Source organism: Talpa occidentalis, unplaced genomic scaffold (assembly GCF_014898055.3).
Source record: "Talpa occidentalis isolate TD23 unplaced genomic scaffold, MPIMG_talOcc4v2.1 talOcc4.12, whole genome shotgun sequence".
NCBI classification, from domain to species: Eukaryota; Metazoa; Chordata; class Mammalia; order Eulipotyphla; family Talpidae; genus Talpa; species Talpa occidentalis.
Genome location: NW_023601212.1, coordinates 100,630,751 through 100,653,817, shown reverse-complemented (window position 1 = coordinate 100,653,817; position 23,067 = coordinate 100,630,751). Strand labels below are relative to the sequence as shown.

General features: G+C 51.6%; 1 protein-coding gene across 1 annotated transcript in view; it reads left to right on the top strand.

Moving 5' to 3' along the window:
* The first annotated feature begins 2,815 nt into the window (after positions 1-2,815).
* Positions 2,816-23,067, top strand: part of LOC119241953 (uncharacterized) — a 1,281,278-nt gene continuing 1,261,026 nt past the window's right edge. Inside the window, exons 1-3 of the mRNA XM_037507637.2 lie at positions 2,816-2,903; positions 3,013-3,350; positions 19,641-19,679. Coding sequence (XP_037363534.2) covers positions 2,816-2,903; positions 3,013-3,350; positions 19,641-19,679 — 465 coding nt within the window. The remainder of the gene's footprint in view (positions 2,904-3,012; positions 3,351-19,640; positions 19,680-23,067) is intronic.

Genomic DNA, 23,067 nt, shown 5'->3' with positions numbered 1-23,067 from the left:
ACAAAATAAAAGGCTGGAAAAATTTTTGTGTTTTATTAATCAACACAGGCCATCCGATCAATGCTTTTAATTGGTAGCAGATTCAAATATGGATTGTGGGCCCAGCAGATTCGCAGATGGGCCGTCCCGCTACCTGTGGCTCAATGACCTCACCCCAGCACGGCTGCTCCCGTCTGATCGCTCAGACTTCCTAGTCAGGGCATCATAAATCTTACCCCGTGCCTCTGGCTGAGTTTCAAGCGCGCTGACCACTAATGATCGGAAAGACGCTCAAAGGAAATGGTTCTGATTGGAGGATGTGGCGGCAGATGGCAGCTCTGTAGAACTGGCCAGAGATAAAGATAGTGCCACTGATGGGCTGGAGCACGGGGAGCAGGAGGGGCCGCCCTACCCAGCTGTTTCAGGTTTTGCACTCGAGGCCCATGGAGCAGCGCCTGCATGCCACGGCCAGTGGCAGTCTGTGCCCAGCAGGCGGGGGCGCTGAGCAGAGGGAGGAACCCGGTTGGCGACATCCTCCCTTTGCCCGTCCTGTGTGCTGGGCGTGGTGCTGACCGGCAGTCTTGTTCAGCTTGCCCTTCGACAGCCCCACTGGGTGGTGGAGGCATGTGATATGGGAGACACCTGCCCGAGATCATGTGCTAGGAAGGTGGGACCAACGCGAGCTCACTCTGGGGAGAGAACGCCCCTTCCCCCTCCTGCTTTTCCTCCTGGGGGGCTCGGTGGGGTGGGATGACCGGACTGGCACTTGGGAGACCCTCTGGGTTTCCCTGGCAGCTGTGTGGGGGGCATTTGGGAGGGGATCAGGGTGGGCCCCAAGAGGCCCTTCAGGAAGCGGCTATAATGGGCCAAATAGAGGGATTTGGGGCTTAGACTGGAGAGCCAGCAGGGGAGGCGCTGAGATGGGGACCTGACAATACTTGGAGTGAAAATTAGCAGGACACAGGCTTTGATGGGAGCGCCCTATCCCAAGAAGCAAGAGACTTCTTCCCCGTCCAGTCCTGCCTCTTCCTGTAGCGTCTCCACTTTCTCGTTGCCACACGAATTTCCACTTGACAGTAAGCTCCCTGAGGGTGGGAGCCGGGCTCGCCTGGAAGGCAGTCTCTAGGGCCGCCCGGACGAACACAGAACAGGGTATCGGGATGTGCTGGGCAAAGGACAGAATTCAAAACATGTCATCAGTCACGACCCTCGCGGGATGGTGACTGCCCCGTCCTTGAACTCTGCCCTTCCTGCCACAGAGCTGGTCAGAGCTGGAGAAGTCCCAGCCCTGGCCAGCCCTGGGCTCGTCTGTCCAACTGTCCCCTGGGGCAGCTGCCGCGGACTCGGCTGCGGGTCATTCAGTGTTCACATTTACGGGATGATCCGTCTCTATCCATTAAACTTTGCTGATTTGGACGATTTCCACTCAATTTTTCTGGACTATTTAATGAGGGCTACTCTGACCACTAGCATATGCCGAACTGCTGACAAACAAGAGAAGTTTTGTCATCTGCAAAATAAAACATCTTCGCTCTCGGGCAGTTCAGTTTCTGTTTTTGTTTTTTTTTTTCAAACCAGGTACGCTTTGAGTGGGAACGTGAGGAGAAAAAGGAACATGTAGCTTGAAGGATCGTTATCGCCCTAACAAGTAAAAGACCCTTAAACAATCACATTGATTTTTGCCGACGGATGTAAAGGGTTTGAAAGTGAGTCCTCACCCGGGGCAAGGCCCGCTTGAGAGGCGGGACAGTGCCCGGCCCTTCCAAGGCGTTAATGGGGACAGCAGGGAGACAGTCAGGCGCGGCCTCCGCAGTTCCAGCGGCTGCGTCGCATGGAGGAGGCAGCACAGCTGAGGAGCTGACGCCGGCGGGGACATCCGTCAGGCAGAAGGCGCGGGTCGGGGCTGGCTGCTGTGGGCCCGGCCCTGGGGCGGTGCTGTGGCCGCGCCAGACCTGGAAGGCTTGGAAAGGGGCGCGCACCCTCTCCCTGAAGGGGTGGCAGTTACAGGAACGGGGTTACCTGGAGGGAGCAGCGCCCTCCGTGAGGTGGCTTATCTTTTTTTTTTTTTAAAAGATTTATTTATTTATACAAGCACTGGGCACAGTCAGAAGCGCGGGAGGGTGAGAGAATTCACCAGAGCGGGGAGCAGAGCAGGCAGACTGACGAAGGACACTGCTGAGGGGAGCAGCGGGCGGCAGGAGAGGTCTGCGCGCCAGGTGACACCCTCGCCGGTGGCGGGGCTCGAACCCGCGCTGCAGAGGCTGCAGGCAGCTTCGCAGCCCAGCGCCCCCGCGGAGGCCCGGTCGCTCATCTCTCCGCTCTCGTCTGCCTCCAGCTGTGCGGGGCTCCCGCCTGCCAGCCTGCGTGGGGGACGGGCCCGGGGTGCGCTCTCGCGCGGGGCGAGCGGGCCTGAGACGCCGGGTGGCGCCCGCGGGGCTCCCCCAGACCGCCGTGACCCCGGCAGGGGACCCCGGGGCTGGCCCTTCGGCGAGGCTGGTCAGGAAAGAGCCCCCGCAGGTCCCCCGCCGCGTGGATGGGCCCCTCGCGTGCCCGTGGCTTTCTCCGGGGGCCTCGGGCGGCGCCGGGCCTGCGGGGCCGCATGGCCCGAGCCTGTGCTCGCCCGCGCCGCGCCGTCCCGCTCCCGGCCGCGCGCCCCTCAGCAGCCCCGTCAGGCCCGTCCTCGCCCTCGTCCTCCGCCACGTGGGCGGCCGTTCCCGCTCAGTCCCGCAGAGGGACTCTGATTGGTCGCCCGTCAGCCAATGGCTGGCCCCCTTCTGGGCGGGGCCTCCGTCTGCGTCCAATCAGTGGCGGCGGGTGGCGAGGTCACCTGGACAACATGGCGGCGCGGCTGTGGGAATGTGCTGGACGCGGGCTGGCGTTGCCCTTTGACCTCGGGTCGCTGGCGGGGAGCCGCCGGCTGTGGGGTTCCGAAAATTAAGCCCCCATCTACTCCTCTGTGGGGGAGGCGAGAGGGGACGGCCCCGTGCGTCCCCGTCCCCCGCCCCCGCCCGGGCCGCGGGCCACCCCCTCCAGACGCCTGCCGCGGCCTGCGCTCCCGCCGGGCCCGCGAGCCGGGGCGGCCGCGAAACGGGCTGTTCGTGGACACACGACGAGCAGCTGGGAGGTCAACCTCTCTCCGGTGCGGGCTGCGCACAGGTTTCCCTGAAAATTGTAAAGAAATGCTGTCGCCCCCCCAGCCCCTCCGCGGCACACCGGGGCCGCGGCGCCTCCCTGCCCGGGCGGGGCCAGCGGAGTCCCTGGAGCTGCAGAGTGGGACCAGGACGGCGGGTCTCCGCGGGGATCTGGAAGCCCGGGCCCTTCCTCTGTCGTTGCTTGCGTGGACCCAAGCCCCACCCGTGCAGGCTGCACCCGTAAGTGACCAGATATTTTGTTGAGCACCAGGCCCTGCGTTATGGGATAAATCAAGGTGCAGAGCAGACACAGATCTCTGCCCTGAAGACACTTCCTCCTGCATGGCGTCTGCCTGCTGCCTGCTTTCCGGTTGCAATTTGGGAAGCTCTTCCCCTCTGGCTTTCTGCCGCAGATGCCCTGGCTGCCCTAAGCAGGCGGCCTTCCGTCCCACCACAGGGCCTTTGCACATGCCCATCTTCTGCCTGAAATGCTCCCTCTTCCCCTCTGTGACTTCTGTCTCAGCCTCCTTAGGGAAGTCTCCCTCAGGGGCCACCCCTCACCCCCACGGTCAACCGCAGCCTGCTTTGTTCTTTTGCTGTCAGCATCACGGTCCTTTTCTTCAATAGAAGCATCTTTCACCACAAATCTCAACTACATCACGCTTTCGTCTACGTGATACTCAACTCCCTTTCACGCTAGATCCTAAGCTCCATGAGGCTCAGAGAAGTTCAAGTACTTGCCCAAGATCTAAGGGGACCTATTCCCGGTCCGAGTCCAGGCCTGCTCCATGCTCTTCCCAGAGCCTGATATTAAACAGGGAATGTGGAAGCACATGTGGTTCCCCAAGGCTTTGTGCACCCCATTCCCAATGTCCCTGTGGCTGTGCTGAGCTCCTGACTTGCTCTAGCTGTGTAGAGAGCACCGGGATAGCAGCAACATGAGCTGATGTCTTTCTCCAGAGTGCCTGTTTGCTGGCACAGTGCGTTAGCTGCTGGTGTGTGAGGCGCACGAGCCATCACTCACTCCACTGTGCAGGTGGCAAAGGTGAGGCTTGAGTAGGAGGGATGATGTGCCCACGTGCCACAAGCTGGCATCCTGGACCAGTCCTGCCTTCCCATTAACCACCCCCCCCACCATGGTGTCCTCCCCCTGACACTGTCACTCTTGAAGGAAAATGGAAGTGGGGTACTCAGGGGAACCCCATACTCTGGGTCCTGGCTACATCATCAGCCTCTGAGATTTATGAGGCCTTCCAGTGAGATGGGTGATTGGTCGAGGGGGTTTATTGCTTGTTTATTTCTCCCGTGTCAGCACATAGCAATGGCAGAGATTTTGAGCCGGTTTGGAGCCTCCGCTGATGGCTCTTTCATGCTCAGACCCTGCTGTGTGAAACCAGGGTACCGCGGGGACCCTCTTTGCCATCAGAAGGAGAGCCCCAGCCACATCTCTCTCTCTTTGCTCTCAGGGTTTGCTGTTTTGCTTGGCTGTGCTCAAACGGCTCTCAGAGGAAACTCAGTGCTGAGGAAAAGAGAAGCGATTGTTCTTGGAGGTCAGAGGCAGAAGACCTGCCTCTGGGACTGCTCTGTGGTGGTGGTCGAGGCGGTGGGCGGGGGGTGCTCAGGGGCCCCTGTGACTCCTCCAGAGTCCCAGATCCTCAGAATGGGATGTCCACACCAGTAATGCCTGCAGGGGAGGGACCTGCAGACCCCTGCAAATAGCAGCCTCAGTGTCCCTGCCTGGAAAACGGGCTGATGGCTCCCTCTTGTTTGTGGCAATTAAAAGGGGTCACATCAAACCACTTGGCCAGCGCCTGGTATGTAGTAGGTGCTCAGCATCGGTGGTCCAGTGAAAATATCAATTTGACAGAGGCCCCGAATAAAGCCTTCCATTACTCCTGTTGGTGATGTGAGTGATATGGATTCTGCCTGGAGTGGGCTCCTTGAGAGAGCACTGTGCCTCTTCCTCCGGCCTGGCCAGGCCCGGCTGTTAACTTTCAAGACCCATTAAATTTTTTCCTTCACTCTCAAGAACAAAGACATCCTGCTGAAAGATCAGGAAATGAGAGCCAGGAAGGGGATCTCAGAGAGCGATGATTTGTAACGACCCATCAACAGGGATAAACTCTGCTGCGGCCAAATATAATGAAACATCGATTCTCAGAACCTATTAAAAGTCAGATTTATATAGGAGTTTAGGAAAGCAATTAGTCTGGACTGAAAGCAACTAGTGATCCCCCCATCCTTGGATGGTTCTGATATGGGGAGGTGAGTGAGGACCTACTATGTGCGGGATGTCGGAGGACTTGGAGGGGAAAGACCTCTCCTTGGCAATTCAGTGCTCCCTCTACAGAGATTGGATATGAACAGAAAGAACTATTCATAAAGACCGCACTTGCATATAGATGTACAGTGTGTGCCGCGAGGGTCCTGACTTGCCCCCCTCATTCTGTTGTGGTTCCTTGTAGGCCCCGCCTTGGCGTCTCCATTTGCCTTTTCCTTCTGCGCCAAACAGCCTGAGTTTTTTCTTGGCCTTTTACGATTTCACTTTGCTTCCTGGATGGTTCCGTCATGCCCAGGACCTCCCTTACACCCTCTTCGGCCCTCTCTCACCCCATGCAAGTAACACCCAGTTCCCCTGTCTCCAGGCTTCAACTGACTGGTTGACATCTCTCCCGGGAGGTCCAAGGTCCATTACTCCCACCCCCAGATCCATTGTCCCCAGGTCCCTCTCCATGTTGTGTCACCCCCTTAGCCCAGGCCCCCTGTGTCACAGTCACTCCAGACTCCTCCATTTGTTGTGCCTCCTACATCTCCCTGTGCTGCAGATCTTGCATGTTAACTGTCCCTTGAGGTGGCCTTACCTTCCCCATCCCATTGCCTTTGCACCAGGATGTTTGCCACAGTCCTAATTGTCCCCTCCCCTCATCTCTTCTGCCCCCCACCCCCACACTCCTCTTAGGATGACCTTTCTCAACCCGGATCCACAAACTTTCCAAACTTTTGCTGTTTTATGTAGAGCTCCTCAGTATCTCTTCAAGGTCTCTAGGGTAATTCACAGCTCATGTGCATTTCAAATAAGGCCATCTGCAATCAGATTCTGCAATTACTTCTTACTTTGTCTCCTGAAACTTTCTAGTCACTCCTTCCTTTAACCTTTTTGCATCTGTCTAGCTATCTATGCAACTTTCTAGCTATCCATCTATTCATTCACCACAAATCTGTCTGCCTATTCCTATGCTCATATGCCCATCTATCCCACCTGGCCATCCATCCATCTCTACTCTCACGCACACATCCACCCACCCACTTGTCCTCCTGCCCGTGCATCCATCCATCCATCCACCCACCCTCCCTCCCATGCACCCAGCCATTTATCCATCCAATATTTATCAAGCTCCTACTGTGTGACGGGCCTGGGATAAGAACTGTATTTTCAGCAGTGAATAAAATAGACATGGTCTTTGATCTCCAGTTCACCATCAAGGGGACAGACTGGCAAAACACAGAGGTCATCAATAACTAAGTATAAAAGATGGCGTGAAGGGAAAGTGGGGTGATGTGGGAGGATCGTGAGAATAGGGAGGTGCACTATGAGCCTTCTTAGATTCAACTGACCATTCAGATTCACAGGAGGTATTAGGGCTTGGTATTAACATCACTTGCTCTAGAAAGACAGAGGGTGGGAAACCCCCTGCCTGCTAAGGCACCACCACGCATTCCTTCCCAGCGACCCCTGTGGACAGCCCCCCCTGCAAGAGATGCCTCCCCCTTGAGTAGGTGCAGGTCTGCCCTGGCTTAGATGCTGCAGGTGCTGCAAGAGCCAGTATCTTTTGTCTCTGAACAGAGGCAGAGCCCCTCATTACAGTCACGGTGTCTGAAGTATGGCTTCCCATCGGGTGCTTACGGGTCATTTATAGTCCTTCCCCAGCCAGATGCAAGAGCCAGTGAGAGGTCATCTATCCCCCAGGCAATGCTGCTTAGTAATGGGCTTGACATCCCAACTAAGTAGGTTACCAGGGAGAGAGCACTAGGAATTTAACTGAAGGTTAAGTTCTCATGCAGAAGGGGGAGGGTTTTGCTCTCCCCTTTGCCCAATGGGGGGATTTCCTTAGATTGAGTGGTCAGACGAGATCACGGTTAAGCTTGGTTTCCACATAGGAAAAGGGTGGAGGAGGAGCTTCTCAGCAAAGAGAATAGGGTTTGGTGTGTTCCAGGAGGTGTGAGTGGAGGAGAGGGAGCGGGAGGGAGAGTCACAGGAGGCAGCTGGAGAGGGGGACTGAGGGTAAATTGTGCAAGTCTGCGTGAGGAGTGTGCGTTTTACTTGAAGTTTGAATTTTCTTGCTTGCCTTTGCTAACTGAAGGTGGAAGACTCTTTTCTCACTGGGTGAACTAGCAGGTCCAGCATTTCAGGTGTGGCGGTACCTGGCCAAAGTCTTCAGACCTTCTTTTGGAGGCCTCTCTGTCGGGGGGGTGTTCTAATGTTGCATTGCTGTGTAACAAATCAGCCTGCACTTAGAGGCCCAAAACAATAACCATATTGCTAGCCTCCTAGAACCTGTGGGTCAGAAGTGTGGATGGGTGTGATGCTAATTTCATGTCCTCTTGGCTGGACACAGTGCACAGATATATGGTCAAATGTTATTCTGGATATTTCTGTGAAGATATTTTAGGATGAGATTCACATTTGAATAGGTGGGCTTTGAGTAAAGCAGACTGTCCTCTCTTGTACGGGTGGGCCTTGTGCAATCAGGTGAAGGCCTGGCTGGAACCAAAGTCTGACCCCCTGGAGCAAGGCGGAATTCTGTGGCAGAACGCACCAGACATGAACTGCACAGCAGCAATAGGATGTTCATGTATATAGAAAGATGTTTATTTTAAGGAATTGGCTCATATAAGTTTAAGTCTAAAATCTGCAAGTAGTTCTGTAGACTAGATATCTAGGGGTGATGGCTCCCATATCCCCATATTTACAAAATATTGAGCCCATGTTTCTAAAATCAACATACTATTCCATTTGATTATAAATTATTTGCATTTTTTCACTTGCAAAATATTTTCCATTTTCCATTATATCATAGGCAGAGCTGGAGGGTACGGACCTCCCAAACTGTTTTTATGGTCCGGAGGTGGAGGAGGATCCTTGCAGTAGGTTTCTTGGATATAGCTCCTGTGGGTCTGAAGACCTGTGAACTGAAGGGATGAGCTCTCTGCCTTCCCATGACACCCCATATGCAGTGTGAGCGAGGGCCAGGATAACTGTAATAGCTATTTCTGTACAAGAAAAAAAAGGGAAAGAAAGGCGTCAAAAACGAGGAGGACACGCAGGCAGTGGCTCATAGTAATTCTGAAATTCGGCTTCTCGTCTGATTCCTTTTTCTTGGTTAACGTTCGTGACAGGTGCCTGGATGTGGTTTTTGTGGGTTTTGGTTTTCTCTATCCCCTGAGTTCTTGGTTCTGATCTTTGGGTCACTTCCCTCTGCCCCCCCTCCTTTTTAACTTAATTTTTAAATTTAATTTTATGTATTTTGTACATCATTTTTCATTTTTGCACAATGTATGCATTTTCTTCTTGGTTATATTCCCCATACAATTCCCACCCCCTTTATTTTGACCCTAATTCCTCCTCCCCCACCCCTACCCCCCGTAGTGTGTCTCTCGTTTATAGTTGATTTTAATTTTTACTTTATTATAATTAGTCTTTTTCCTGGTCCCTTATTTAGGTTTTCTAAACTCCTGCTATGAGTGAGACCCTCGGGTATTTTTCTTTTTCTTTCCGGCTTATTTCGCTGAGCATGATCCCTTTCAGCTCCATCCATGTTGCTGCAAATTGCATGAGTTTATCTTTTTTGATTGATGAGTAATATTCCATGGTGTATATGTACCACATCTTCTTGATCCAGTCATCTATTTTGGGCATTTGGGTTGTTTCCATAGCTTAGCTATTGTAAGTAGTGCTGCTATAGGTGCCCTTTGGAATGAATGTTTCTGTGTCCTTTGGGTAAATACCTAGGAGTGGAATTGCTGGATCCTATGGAAGCTCCATCTTTAGCAGGTTGAGGAAATGCCACACAGCTCTCCATAGTGGCTAGACCACTTTGCACTCCCACCAGCAGTGCAGGAGAGTTCCTTTTTCTCCACAACCTCGCCAACATTTGTTGTTGCTAGTTTTTTTAATATGTGCCATTCTCACGGGTGTGAGATGGTATCTCATGGTAGTTTTGATTTGCATTTCCCTGATTACAAGTGATGCTGAACACTTTTTCATATGCCTCTTGGCCATTTGCATTTCCTCTTTGGAGAAGTTCCTTTAGCACATCTGCCCATTTTTTGACTGGATTATTTTCTTTGTTTTTGTTGAGTCTCATCAGCTCTTTGTAGATTTTTGTGATCAGTCCTTTATCATTAGTGTTGTGTGCAAAAATTTTCTCCCAGTCGGTGGGGTGTCTCTTTGTTTTGGTTACTGTCTCTTGCTGTACAGAAGCTCTTTAATTTGATGTAGTCCCAGCTGTTTATCGTTGCCTTCACTATCACTGCTTTGGGTGATGAGTCTTTAAAGATGTTGCTGAGGTGTATGTCATGTAGTGTTTTGCCTATATTTCCTTCTATATATTTTGTGGTTTCAGGTCTTATGTCTAGTTCTTTAATCCATTTTGAGTTGGTTTTTGTGCATGGTGTGAGATAGTAGTCAAGCTTCATTCTTTTTCTGTTCCCTTTTTTAATCTCCATAAGATATAGCCCATATGTATCACTGAGTAGATTTCTCAACTTGCTTTCTGTCCATAGAAATTTGGGGATTTATAGGACTCTTTTTATTAGCACTGTCTCAATTTCTTTCAGTCCAAGCTAGTATAATTACTTTAAGAACTTTGTGGATTTCTTATGTGTCAATTCATCATCTGTTTCATTAGAACAAAGTCACACACACAAATCTCTCTAAGTCCTTCTGTACTTGGGCGCCTGTGAAACAGCTGGGGATGGCTCTGAAATAGCCATGGAAAACCTATTGTTTTCAAAGTATCTCCTTTAGATTCTCTGAAGGGATTTTGTTTGACTGAAATAGTTTGGGCGGCAGCACCTTAAATCTTTCTGAGATTTTTAACAAATGGATTTTCAGTCATACCTTTGGATTCATCTCTACATCGAAACAGGCATCACGAGCTTCATGTTCTGATAATAATCTGGAGTTGATCTCTGCCCTTTCTTACTCCGAGTAACTTTGCTGGCGGCAAGGATTGTCCTGAACCTTATTAGATTTATTCCACATGTTGCCCCCCGATGGTATCTTGTGTTGTCTAGTTGAGCTCTGTCCTGGCTCAGCAGTAGCCTGGGTCCCCTTCAACACGTCTTAATTCATCTGAGCTCACTCTATGTGCTTTCTTGTTTTCACATTACTGCAGGGCCAGGCCCTCAACTTCCTCCATAAGTGACCGAGAAATCTTCTTCAGCTTCTAGTACCAGCATGTCCTTGAGGCCTGTGACATGGTCTCCCGCGAATGCCCCTTGTCTCACTCCACTGTACCTCACTTTTAGGAAACCAAGTTTGGGTCCAGTTTTTCATTGCTATGTCCCCAACTCCCCCCACCCCAAACTTAGCAGGACACTAAATGACAGTTTATTGTGTTTATAGATCTTCTGGGTCTGCCATTTGGACCCGGCATATTAGTCTCTGCTCTATAATGTTTGGGGCCTCAGTGAGGGGGCCTCAGGTGACTGGGGTGACTTGTGTCCCCTGTTAGGTGACTGGGTTGGGATGACTCAAAGGCTGGACTTGGCTAAGATTCTTGAACATGGTGCCTCCTGGGACTCCCTGCTGTGGCACTGGCTTCTCACCGCCGGGTGTCTGGGTTTTGAAAAGAACCATCTCCAGAGGGAGTGCCCAGACAGAGGATGTCCAGGAAGAGGCTGTATGACCTTTTATGATCTGGCCACGGGAGTCACAGAGCCTCTCTTGTGGCATCCTGTGTGGGTGGAAGCAGCCATGAGCTCACCCGGACCCCAGGGAAGGCATGTAGAACTCACCTTTTAATGAGGGGAGTAGCAAATAATTTAGGACCTGGTTTTTAAAGCCACCAGAAGAATCATGTCTTGGAGAATCAAATTCTCTTTCATCTATTCCCAAGGCAAGTGGATAAATTTTCAATATTTCTCTTCTCTCCCTTAGGTTTCTAGAATGTTTATTCAGTTGGACCCTCTTCTCCCACAGAGAGACCCATTCTTTCCCTCTTTGTTCTGTGCACATCTAACTTCTAACCACAGAGCGAGGGAGTCCTTGGGCATTCAGTCACATTCTCTTTGCTCATTCTCCTAATGGGATGATGGACAGATGGTGGAATGGCCTTGATAATGACCTTGATAATGGCCTTGATAATGGCCATGAAGAGAAACATGGGATGAAAGGTGCTGAGTCAGAGAGCCTTAATTTTGAGAAATGAGTCTTGGGAATAAATGCTGTTAGTCTTGGAGCATAATTAGCCTTTGGCTGTATCCTTCCAGTTAGGACAATGCATGGCATTTGCCCAGGCCTTCCAGTGTTGTTTTTTTTTAGGGATTTTTTTGAATAAATTGAATCTCATGAATTTTGTTTACTTTCATAGTGTTATGAAGACCAAAGAAATACATGTGCACTGTGAAAAAAATTGGAAAATATAGAAAAATGTCAAAGAAGGAATAAGAAACTCTCAGAAATCTAACGCTAATACTATGGTGTATGTCATGTCTTTTCAAAACCATGTGTTTACGATAAGGAGGTTATGCTAGCACAGTGAAACTTAAAAAGTATTTACAATGCATTAAGCCCATTTCTCTATACTTCGAAATATGATCCTGGATCATTATATCTAAAGGTTGGGTGGCATTCACTTGTGTGATCATGTGCTATTTCACTTAACCAAAATCTCTAAACATTTAGGTTGTTCCAACATTGTGTTGGGTGGTTTGGCTCGTGTGGGATGAAACCCACTTTGTCATCACACATTATACCCTCCATGGTTGCATTTATTTTGGGGAACAGGTTTGAAAGGTTGTGCCATGGAAGTAGAAGTAGACTCATCCTATGCTAGCCTGAAAGTGGCATCCAGGTGGTATCAGTAATGGCACTGATGGCCAACATCACTTATTTAACACACCCACCCAATTGTTGGGTTAAAAACCTATTATTATCTTTGCTTTGTTCCTCTTTCTCAGCCACACCCAGTCCCCAAGACCTGTCAATTCACCATCGCCACGACTTGTCAGCTCAGTGCTGATTCTTGAATCTGCCCCCTTTTCTTCCTCTCCCCTTGCACCTCCCTCTTTCCTTGCTGACTTTCATAGATATTCGCTAAGGAGCTGTCTCCTGTCTGTGTTCCTTCTAATGTCACCCCCATGCCCACAGCTTATCAGCCTCGAGAAACTACATGTTAACAGTGTCGTAACTGTCATGTGTGAGTCTCTGGGAGAGTGTTTAGGGCTTTCTCTTTGCTGTGAACGCTCGACGTATGCGTGTCATCGTTTCCGATTGCTGGGACTGAAAGCTGTATGAATTATTTGTGTATATTATCATATTTGACTTTTCTTGTATTCTTAAACTTCATTGCTAAATTTTCTTTTTCTTGAGGATGACGGTATGTTTTTTCTTTGTTTTGGTATAGTTTGAAAGCTGGTTTTGAAAAACAAAGCTTGGACTTGATAATTACGAGGGCATCTCCTCACCCTTCAAACCGGAGAATCGTCAGCTGCTACCTGTTTTGCTCTCTTGGCATTTTTCTGGCAGGGTTTTGAGAGCTTGAGTTAATATTGAATTAAATTTTCTGATTACAGAGGTTTTTTTTTTTTAACATAAAATGCTTCTGGGCCATTCTCATAGCTCTTGAGGCCTGGTTTCATCTGGAGCCACCTCCCATGTCTGTGCTTCGCCTGCTCTGCGCGTCTCTCTTTCTGGCACAGCGCTGTCTCCAGCACTGTGTCTCACTTGGGCTCAGTTGCCATAACAAAATACCAGACTGGGGTCTTCAGCCGCAGGCATGTGTTTCTCACAGGTCTGGAGGCTGGAAGTCCGAGATCAAGGTGCTGGGAGTCTGGGCTCCTGATGAGGACTCTCTTCTTGGCGGGCGGACGGCCGCCTTCTTGCTTGTGCGCATGGTAAAGAGACACTTCCGTCCTCTCGCCTCCCTTCCTATACAGCACAGCTTCCGTCCACAGAGGCTTCCGTCCCCCCCTGTTGCCTCCCAAGACCCCTCTTCCTCACACCATCACGTGGGGGCTCAAGTCTTCCACACATGACATCGGGGCGCACGATCATTCCACCCCAGAGTCCTTTGAGTGACTTCTCCATCTGCCTGGAACACTCTTCTTCCTCATCCTCAAGTTATCTCAGCCTGGACAGTGCTTCCTCTGAGCTGCCTGTTCTGACTGTCCCCGTGCACCCAGCCTCCGGGCTGCGTGTCCTGCTAGTGCTCGGGGGGGGGGTGGTGGTGGTGGTGGTGGTGGTGGTGGCTTGTGTGGTTCCCCTTCTTGCTATTTATTTCAGATGTCACAGAATTTTACTTACCTCCCCTTGGACCATGAGCTTGGTGGGAATAAGGCACCTTCTTCTCCCACTAGATCTTGCCCATGGCCTGGCGCCAAAGGTGTTCTCGTTAACTACATGGGTAAGTGGAAGCCATGGCTGTTGCCTCTTGGCCAGGCCCGCTCAGAGGACAGCTTTGACCCACTTACATGAACAGCCTGAAAATCCTCCCATATTTGCTTTCTTGGGGGTAGAAAATTGTCTTCTAGGCAGACAAACGCTTTACAAACAGAATAGGAAAGTACTTGTGTAAATCATTAATATATCTGTTTACTATTTTTATTTGCATTAGATATCAAATTAAATATTGCATTAAGTGAGTTAAATATTAATATTGCATTAAATATATATTACATTTTAAAAATGAAGTACTAGATGCTCTTCCTTGGTGTTGGGCTATGAAGGCTTTAGCGCCATCAGCCCAGCATGGGCTCGTCGTGTGTGTAGTTGTTTTCTGCATCAGTGGTGATTTACGGGGACCCACAGGAGTGAGGGAAAAAGTGAGGAGCCCTGGGGGGCCTGTGGGAGGGCGGTGTGGCCAGGAGGGCAGCTCTGTGCCGTGAGAGGTGATGTGTGATGGTGGGAGGCGAGGCGGGGGAACATAGGATTCATTGTGCACTTGTGACCTGCTCTTCATTGTCCTGAGCTATTTGCATGGATTGTCTCATTTAGTTCTCATTAGAGACCAATGAAACAGGGACAATAATTGAACTTACACAGGTGAAAACTGAGTCTCAAAGAGTTTGGGAGGCAAGCTCAAGGTCTCACGTCTTGATTGGGCTCTTGAGGACAGCGTGACTGAAGTTCTTAACTAGGATCCCCTATTGCATCTTAAAAGAGGTGCTTTGAGTTCATTCTTGATGGAAATGGACACATGGGTTATAAGGAATTTTTTTTTATTTTAGTTGTAAAGTTTTTATTTATTTTTTATTTTTTTAAATATAAGAAATTTTATATTTTAGTTGTCTTTATTCCTAGCAAGAGGTGAACATGATAGAACCTATACTTATCGATCCACCCATCCACCTGTCCATCTGTCTAGCCATCCATCTATCATCCATCCATCCACCTCCCCCATCCATCCATCAACACACCCATCCACCCATCCACCCACCCATCCACCCACCCATCCGTCCATCCATCCGTCCATCCGTCCATCCATCCATCCATCCATCCATCCATCCATCCATCCATCCATCTATTCACCCATCGATCCATCCATCTTATTGGCTCTTACTGAGTTTCTGAACATTACCTGAAAGGGCAGGTCTGGGATATAGTGGAGAACAAGGCAGATATCTGCCATATGCTTGCGGGTTTCATAGTCTAGAGGCAGGGCCAGGGAAACCTGGCTTTTTATATCTCATGCTTTTTCCTCTCCACTGAGATGCTTCTCATGCTTTTTCCTCTCCACTGAGATGCTTCCATCCTATGAATCCCTCTTTCCAGGTGGTGTGTCTCATATCTGTCTCTGAGGAGCTGGGACAGGGGTGGTATTGGAGGGGACTTCCTGTAGTCTTAGGGACTTGCTCAGTGAGACTCTGGTCAACAGCAGCTTTTCCTGATGACTGGGTCCCCACATGCTAGAGAGGAATGTCACATGATCTGCTGTGCCCCAGAGCTCAGAGGCCTCATGTGGTCATGAACTGGGTCTAGGCCAGATGTGACCCGGCTTTTCAGGGAGGACCCCCCCCCCCTGTGCAGGGCCTCCTCTGCATCTCCCTCTCCCTTGCTTCCTCCTCTGAGGACACTGACCTCTGGATTCCGGCCGACCCTGATCCAGCAGGGCACCGCATCTCATTGGGATCACATCTGCAAAGGCCTTTTTCCCAAACAAAGTCACACTCACAGGTTGTGGGCCCCAGGACTTTATCTTTGAGGGGGCGCTACTGCATGTCTTCGCAGGTGCCACTCTCCAGGAAACCTTTCGCCTGCCCAACCCTACCTGCTCTCCCGGAGCCCCGCTGACACGCTTCCTCCCACACCTGCATGGTCCCTGCGCCCCTCCTCACAGCTGTGGGGCTGTTGATGAGTCTTCCCCAGTCATGGAGCTGCCTGAGGGCATGTGCCCATCTGTCTGTGCAAGGCCAAGCGCGGTCTTCATTTGTGTGGGAGAACCAGGCGGTGAGAGCGGCTGGGGAGGGAAGCAGGCCTGGCAGGACCTGTGTCGACGCGGGGATCTGAGAGGTGATCTGAGAGGTGACCGCACCCATCCCGATCCAGGCAGCAGGAGTAACAGCGAGAAAACCCTCTTGCAGTCGTTTAAATGTTTCCACTACATAGAATAGGGGGTGCCCCATCCACATCAGGACAACCCCCGTACTTGTGCATCTCCTTGGAGAAAGGAGGGGTACCGCTGGAAAAGGGGGGTTTGTAGAGAGGCCTCGTCGGGGCCCCATGTGGGGACCCTCTTGCACCATGCGCCCTGGCCTGTGTGCAGCTGCTGTAGGGGGAGGGCTCCGCAGACGGCACTGAGGACAGTCAACAGGCTCTGCTGTGATCCCCTCCCAGGGAGAGAATGTTCTGGAGGCATTGGCTTGGCAGCCTTCTTTGGATATCAGAAAGACCAAGCGGTTTCTTTCTCTCTCCTACTAAAGTAATCCTAATCCTCCCCGAGGCAAGGAGGAGCCTTTGACTGATGAAAAGTCTTAGTGCAGGAAGGGCACAAAGGAGAAGCAGCACAAGGATTAATCCCAGGTCTAATCCGGGCGCCTGGAGCATCACCTGCCCGGCATGCCTGGGCCATCTCCAGGGGCTCCTGTCCCTGCTTGGGTGGGGAGGTAGGGGGGGGCGTGCAGGGGGAACACACGCAGACGTCAAGGTTGATGTTCTGCTCACAGAACAGATAACAAAGACAGGGGTGTGCGTTTCCCATCTTTACCCTGCCAGGGTGCGGGCTGGGAAGCTTAGGCCAGCCAGGCCATTTGCAGGCACTCCTGGGTTTGCAGCTAGTCGTGCCTTGCAGAGGTTGGAGAGGAAAAGAGAGACGCCCCAGGGGATTTAGCTGCGAGGTCCAGCGAGGCTCCGGGTTACACAACTGGGGGTGGGTCCCGGGGTGAGAGTGGAGCCTGGAGGAGTGACATGGGCACTTCAGAGAGGGCGCTGGCCTGAGATTCATGAGCTCAGTCAGACAGGGGGAGCTGTCTCCTGCCTCCGCTCCTCCTCCTCCTCCCCGCCCCTCCATCCTGTAAGGCACCGATGTACCCAGACACCGAGGGCAGAGGGGGCGGGAGAGGAGACAGCAGGCCAGCAGGGAGCACGGGTGCCGAATTATTGCACCGGGCACTGTTCAGAATTAGCGCTTCGAGCCCCTCGGCTCCTGCAGTAACCACCCGGGCGCTGATGAAAGCTTCGCGCGGGCTTCTCATCCCTTTAAAGCCCGTTGGGACTTTTTCAGCAAGAGGAAGGGGTAGAGTTCACCTTAATCCTGCTCTGTCCCATATTTTTGCCTGTAAGTGGATCCAAGCCCCAGCTTTGCAATTATCTCAAAAATAGACCCGATCGCCACGGTGCACGCGGTGGGCTTCCTCGGTGTGTAATGAAATGGCACGGAGAGGGGGAGCGGGGCTGTCGGCGGGGTGGATGGATGGCCCCGCGTCGGGTAATCGCACATTTCATCTCGGTTTAAGCAGTCTCTGAGCTCATTAATTGTCTTTCCGAGAAGAGGCCGGCATTTATCTTTGAGAGCCAGCCAACCTCCCCGAGTTCCTGCAGCCTAAAGGCACAGGAAGGAGTGGGAAGGTACAGACCGGGGCGAGACACCTCATTTTACTGCACAAGAAAAAGCTGGACAGGGTGCATGGCTCTCGATCTGTTTTGTGGGATCGCCCACAAGATGTAGCCCCCGCCACGGGCACCAGCCACCTCGCCACCCCCCATCACAGGCACTAAAGATCAGCCATCTCCTCCTGACACGACGGGGATGTTGTCGACACCCACGTCATGTAAACAAGCATAAAAGGAATTCGTGGAGCTGCCTGATGCACACAGAGGCCCTGTCTGTTTTAAACAATCCAGATACAGAATAAGTTAAATTTTATGAAAAGTATAAAGTAATATGACTCACTGTGATATCTTTTAACCAGCCAGTCCATCTGATGCATTGAAAATGGATTTTGAATGTTGATAACTAGGGGGATAGTTCAGTAAGTCATGGTGTCTCTTGAGTATGGAATCCTACGCCGCTGTTAAAAAGGAATTGCTGGCTCCACATTAGGCTCCCCAGTGGGGTCCCCTCAGGAGGGGATGCCCTTGGTTGTCACAGCTTGGGGGGTTTGTGCTTCTGGATTCTAGTAGGTAGAGGCCAAGGATGCTGCTGAACCCCCCTAAGATGCATAGGATGGTCCTCACAACAGTGATTGGGTACAAACTTTCAATAGTGCTGAAGCTGAGGTACCTAGTTCTACCTGGATTATAAAGATACTTGCTTGCTATTTATAAGTTTAGGAAAAGCAAGTGTGCCAATCAATATCTATAGCTCCGATCCACTTTTAAAAAGGAAACAAGTGTGTTTGTGTGACGTATGATGACGTAGAAAGGTATGTTTATACGTGTTTAGAGCAAATGCGTCCCATTCACATGTCAGTTTGTTTCCTGGAGTGAGTTTGGAAGGTCGTAGGAACTTTCTTCTTCATTAATAATTTGGAAAAGAGCAATGGGGGAAGAAGATTGATTTGGATTGCTGTGAATTCAGTTGGCGCTCTGCCTTTCCAATATCACCCATATGGCACGGTGGTTTTACCCCCGGCATCCAGAGGTAAACCCCAGAGGTAAACTCCACACGCTGCCTCTCCAGGAGTCACAGAGCCAGGGCATCTGGGTGGGCACTGGAAGGGAGATTTTTATAGCAGCTGCTTTTTATTGCCCTGTGTCTGCCGTTAGTTACAATTGAGCTTGGTCGTACTGGATTTTGATCTGTTCAATGAACAAAAAGAAAAGGCAGCTCTGTGTTGGGGGAATCAGTGGATCCAAGTGGCTGAGGATGCATAAAAGGCTTTAAAACCACTTCCAGGCACAGCAAGGGGAGCGGCTCTCAGAACAGCCTCCGAGGAGTAGTTGTTTCCAAATTGTCCTGTCGTCCCCTTGCTTTCAGCCAAATCACTTTCAAGAGCTGTGCCCAGAAGCCTTTGGGGAGCTCTTATCATGTCAATATTAACACCCTCCCGACCTGGGAAGAGATTGCGTGGCAGTTCACGCTGCAGTGGGCCAGCAGGGATTGAACACTGGGGTGAATGAGAGGGGGCCCGAGGAAGATTGGGTGTGGAATTGATGTGTCTTGGAATGAGCGAGAGAGGATGGTCTGATGGGTCTGGAGCTCAGAGACGTGTTGGGACCAGACATGAGCAGGAGTCCTAGCTGAGGTGGGAAGTGGGTCTGGATGGGGGGTAGTGATGGCCTCTAGGGAAGCAGGGAGGTGCATGAGGAGACAGATTCCTAGAGCATCTGGTGTTCCCGGAATCGGCATAGAAAAAGTTACCCAAGGCCTTCAAGGGCAACCATGACCTTGGTCCCTGCCTGCTTCCCTGGTGTCCCACCAGCCCCTCTGGCCTTCCTGCTAATCTACTCACTTGTACCTGCCCCAGGACCTTTGCACCTGCCACTTGGATCCTGAAAATACCCACTCTACATTTGTCTGGCTTCTACTTGTCCTTCAGCTCTCAACCTTCCCTGACCCCCAATCTAAATTGGTATCCTCACTCTCCACCCCACAATGTTGTTCTCATTACCTGACTTATCGCTAGCTGAGATCTTCTTCCTTTATGAGTGATTTAGTACCTTCTTACTTGCTTCCTCCCACTCCCTGGCAAGGACTTGCCCTCTTGTGCCTGGCATGTGTTGGGTGCTCAGTGAACATTTTCAGAATGAACAAATCAAATGTATTTTCTTAGGAATGTAGTTATTTTGCCTAAGAGAAAAAAACAAAGCAAGAGCAATCATTTTCAAAGCAAAACTCACCATTTCTTGTTCTGTATTTTCTTGTGCAGGATCTACTGTCCCTGACCTACAGCCTGGTCGAAGGTCCGGTAAGTGCTCATTTTGTCCTGACTTAGGGATTTTGTTAAATCTAGTGGAAATGAAGGAAGTGGAAAAATCTCTTGTACTCTGTTTCTGTGCAAACCCAGTCTGGCCACATGGGGGGTGAGGCAGTGCCAATAGCCTTTGGTTTTCTTAACTTCCCCTTCCCGTTGGAGTTGGAGGACTCCTTGGGCACAACTGCCTTATACTTGCCACCAGGAACAGAACTCCACTCCTGCTCCCAAGGCAGACATCTGTAATCAACCACAGAGCGGTCAACCCTCACCCATGACAGTCACTAATAATTGATCTGGGCAGCCTGGAGAGATGAGACCCACCTGGCCCCTTTCATGGATAAGCTCTAGAAATGAATTTGGTTTTGCCAGGGGATTTGGATGGGGGCTTATGTGACTTCTTATTAGGAATGATGAGAGCGGTATTGAGGCTGGGAATTCTGCCTGATTTCATCATTCCATTTGGGGGCCTCACGGAGGCAGCCCCTGCCTTCTGTCACCACGCCCCATTTTTATTAGTTGGCCCCACCAGAGGTTGGCCATCTAAGAATATAATTGAACCAAACGGATCTATACCTTGGGGCAATGCATTTTTTTTTTATTGATTCTAACTCTACATTATTATTGTTGCTTAATGAGGAACTAATGTAATTTCTAATGAAGCCACATGGCCCTCGGATGGATCAAGTGAAGTTTTATTTCCCCCGTGATGCTGTATCCTCTCTTCAATTAAAACTCGGGAAGGAGAATTAATACATATGTAAGAATTTTTTTTTTTTAAGATTAGTGTCAAGACAGCAGCTTTTTATTACACTTGTAAATTTCCTATATGATGGGGTTGGAGAGGCGTGAGGCTGGCCTTGAGTGGACCGAGGATGGGTAGCCCCATGGAGGCTTGGCGGGAGGCTGTCTGTGGCTTCTGTCACGTAGGTGGTGACCCGTCTGTGCTCCGAGCTCCTCTGTTCCTGTCCTCTGCCTGTGGCACGGTCCTTGGAGTGCACCTCCCCCAGCTGCCTGCCAGTTACGGGTGCAAGGATTTGAGAAGTTGCGTTGCTTTTTAGATAACTGAGGTGAAGTTTGCGTAACATACACTTAGCCATTTTCAGGTGAATGATTTGGTGGCATTTAGTAGATTCATACTGTCTAGTGCTGAAACAGGTTCAGCACCCTAAAGGAAACTCTGTGAGCTGTCTCGCCCCATTCCCGCCCCCCCCCCGCCCGCCCCCCGAGCCCCTGGCCTTCCCTGGACATTTCCTTGGGGAATGTTTCTTTCACTTTGCGCATGGTGCCCCTGGCCTGTGGCGTGGCTAGTACTTGTTGATGGCTGAGTAGTACTCCACAGTCTGACCGAACACGTCTGAGCATCCATCCTTCCATCGGTGACCCGGGCTGTGACTTCCCTTGGCTGTTGTAAACATGTGTGTCCAGGGATTTGTCTCAACACCTGTTTCCTGTTCTTTTGGGGCTTACACCTAGAAGCGGAGAGGCTGGGTCATAGGGTGATTCTGTGTTTCACTATTTGAAGAACTACCAGCCTGTTTCTTCTTTCAACAAGAAGCAACCGAATCTCATCATGGCCTCCCCAGGGTCCGCGGGGATTTGAATCCTGGAGGCTGGCTCCATCCACCACTCTGCGCTGTGCTGGGGGTGTTGTCTCTGGCCCCACATTTTGTTCTGTGCTCTGTCCCTGGACCACAGGCATAGCGGAGAGCGGGGTGGGGGTATTGCGAGTGGGGAAGCAGACCACCTTGGTGGGCTTCCTCAGGGTAGATGTTGCCAATAAAGCTCTGACCGTAAACGGTGTCTTTCAATATGCTTTATTCACACAAGTCGTATATAATCAAACACCATGTCTAGCGTTACCCTGTCGCTGTGTCTCTCAAGCACTTGTTTACCGCAATGTCACTTTAGTCATGGGGGCAGAGTTGTCCGTGGGCTTCCCCGCTTGCGACAGGGGGGCAGGCAGGAGCCTTTCTGTACAGGGACCACTCCCTCCAGCGGGCCCCTGACCTCGGCGCCATCCTCTGCTGTGGCATCCTGACCTCTGGTTTTGGGGTGTCTTCGTGGGCGCCAGGTTGCTGTCTGAGCGGCTCGTCGATAGGTTAGTGGGCTCAGCTTGATTCCCAGTCTCTCTCTCAGCTGACGAAGTCCACAAGACAAATGATAGCAACGGTTCATCAGGCCCCAGCTGTGCGCCCTGTGATGGCACTGCTCTGGCCTCCGTGTGCACGGTACCTGGGCAGATGGCCCCGTCATCCCCCGTTTGCTGCCGTGGGGGCAGACGGCAGACGCCCAGGGAGGAGAGGTAGCAGGTCCTCGGTCACACAGTGTGAGGTGGCGGAGCTGGGGTTTGAACCCAGCGTGTGCCTCTCTGCAGCTGGTCCCTCCTGCCATGTCTGCAGGCTTCTCTGGATGCCCCCACCCTCCCCCCACCCCCCAGCATTTCCCACACAGGTGCAGTGATGGACTTTTGCCAAAAACCTTGTGGTGGTCCTGGCTTTCCTGGGCCCGCACAGCCCAAGCATCCCGCGCGGCCAGGGAGGTCTTGCCTGTGAGACGGGAATTCCTGTTGGGGTGTGGCTCCCACTCACCGCCCCTGTGGCTGAGTAAGGAGCACATTGCAAGACAGGTGATCTGGCGTCTGCAGGCAAGGTGACTTGTTTACTCACTGACTTTGCATCCCTGCCTTCCAGCCCCAGCCCCTGGGTGAGGCCCGGAGGACTGCATGGGGAGGCCCAGGAAGCCGCAGGTGGGCGCTTCTCAGGAGCAGGAGGAGGGGCGATCAGGTCATGGGTTCTGCCCCCCCCCCCCAGAGCCTTCCAGGCATCCAGGCACTGAGCAATTAAGTGCCCTGACCGAAGTCCCCCCATGTCCCCTCTCCTGAGCCACGTCAGGCGGGCTGGAGTGTATTGACCCCTGTTCCCAGCCTTCCTGTCAGTGCAGTATTTCTCTGACCTTTCAAAAGGGATAAATTCCCTTGGCAGTGCTTATTGCTCAAGCCTGGCTCGAAGAGGGGGCCGAGGCAGCAGAATTGTGCCCAGACCAAGGCAGCTGTCCTGGAGCCCTGCCACACCCCTGGCCCCCCTCGGGGCAGTTTCGGGGGGGGGGGTAGGGAAGTGCGTTTCCTGCCGGTGCTGGCCCGCATCAGCTCCCGGGGTGAAAGCAGACAGGCTGGGCTTCTCCTTGGATCACCTGCCTCCGTCTGCCTCCTTGGTTCTGACGGTGCTGTGCTCTCGTGTCTCTGTTAGTTGCCTTCACAGGGAACATGGGAGGTTGGCGGGGGTGGGGGGGTGGGGGGGAGAATCTCTTTATCAGGGCTCCTCAACTCCCTTCTGCAGTCCCTGGGAGCGCAGTGCCTCCCCTTCATCCTCTCCCCTCTCCC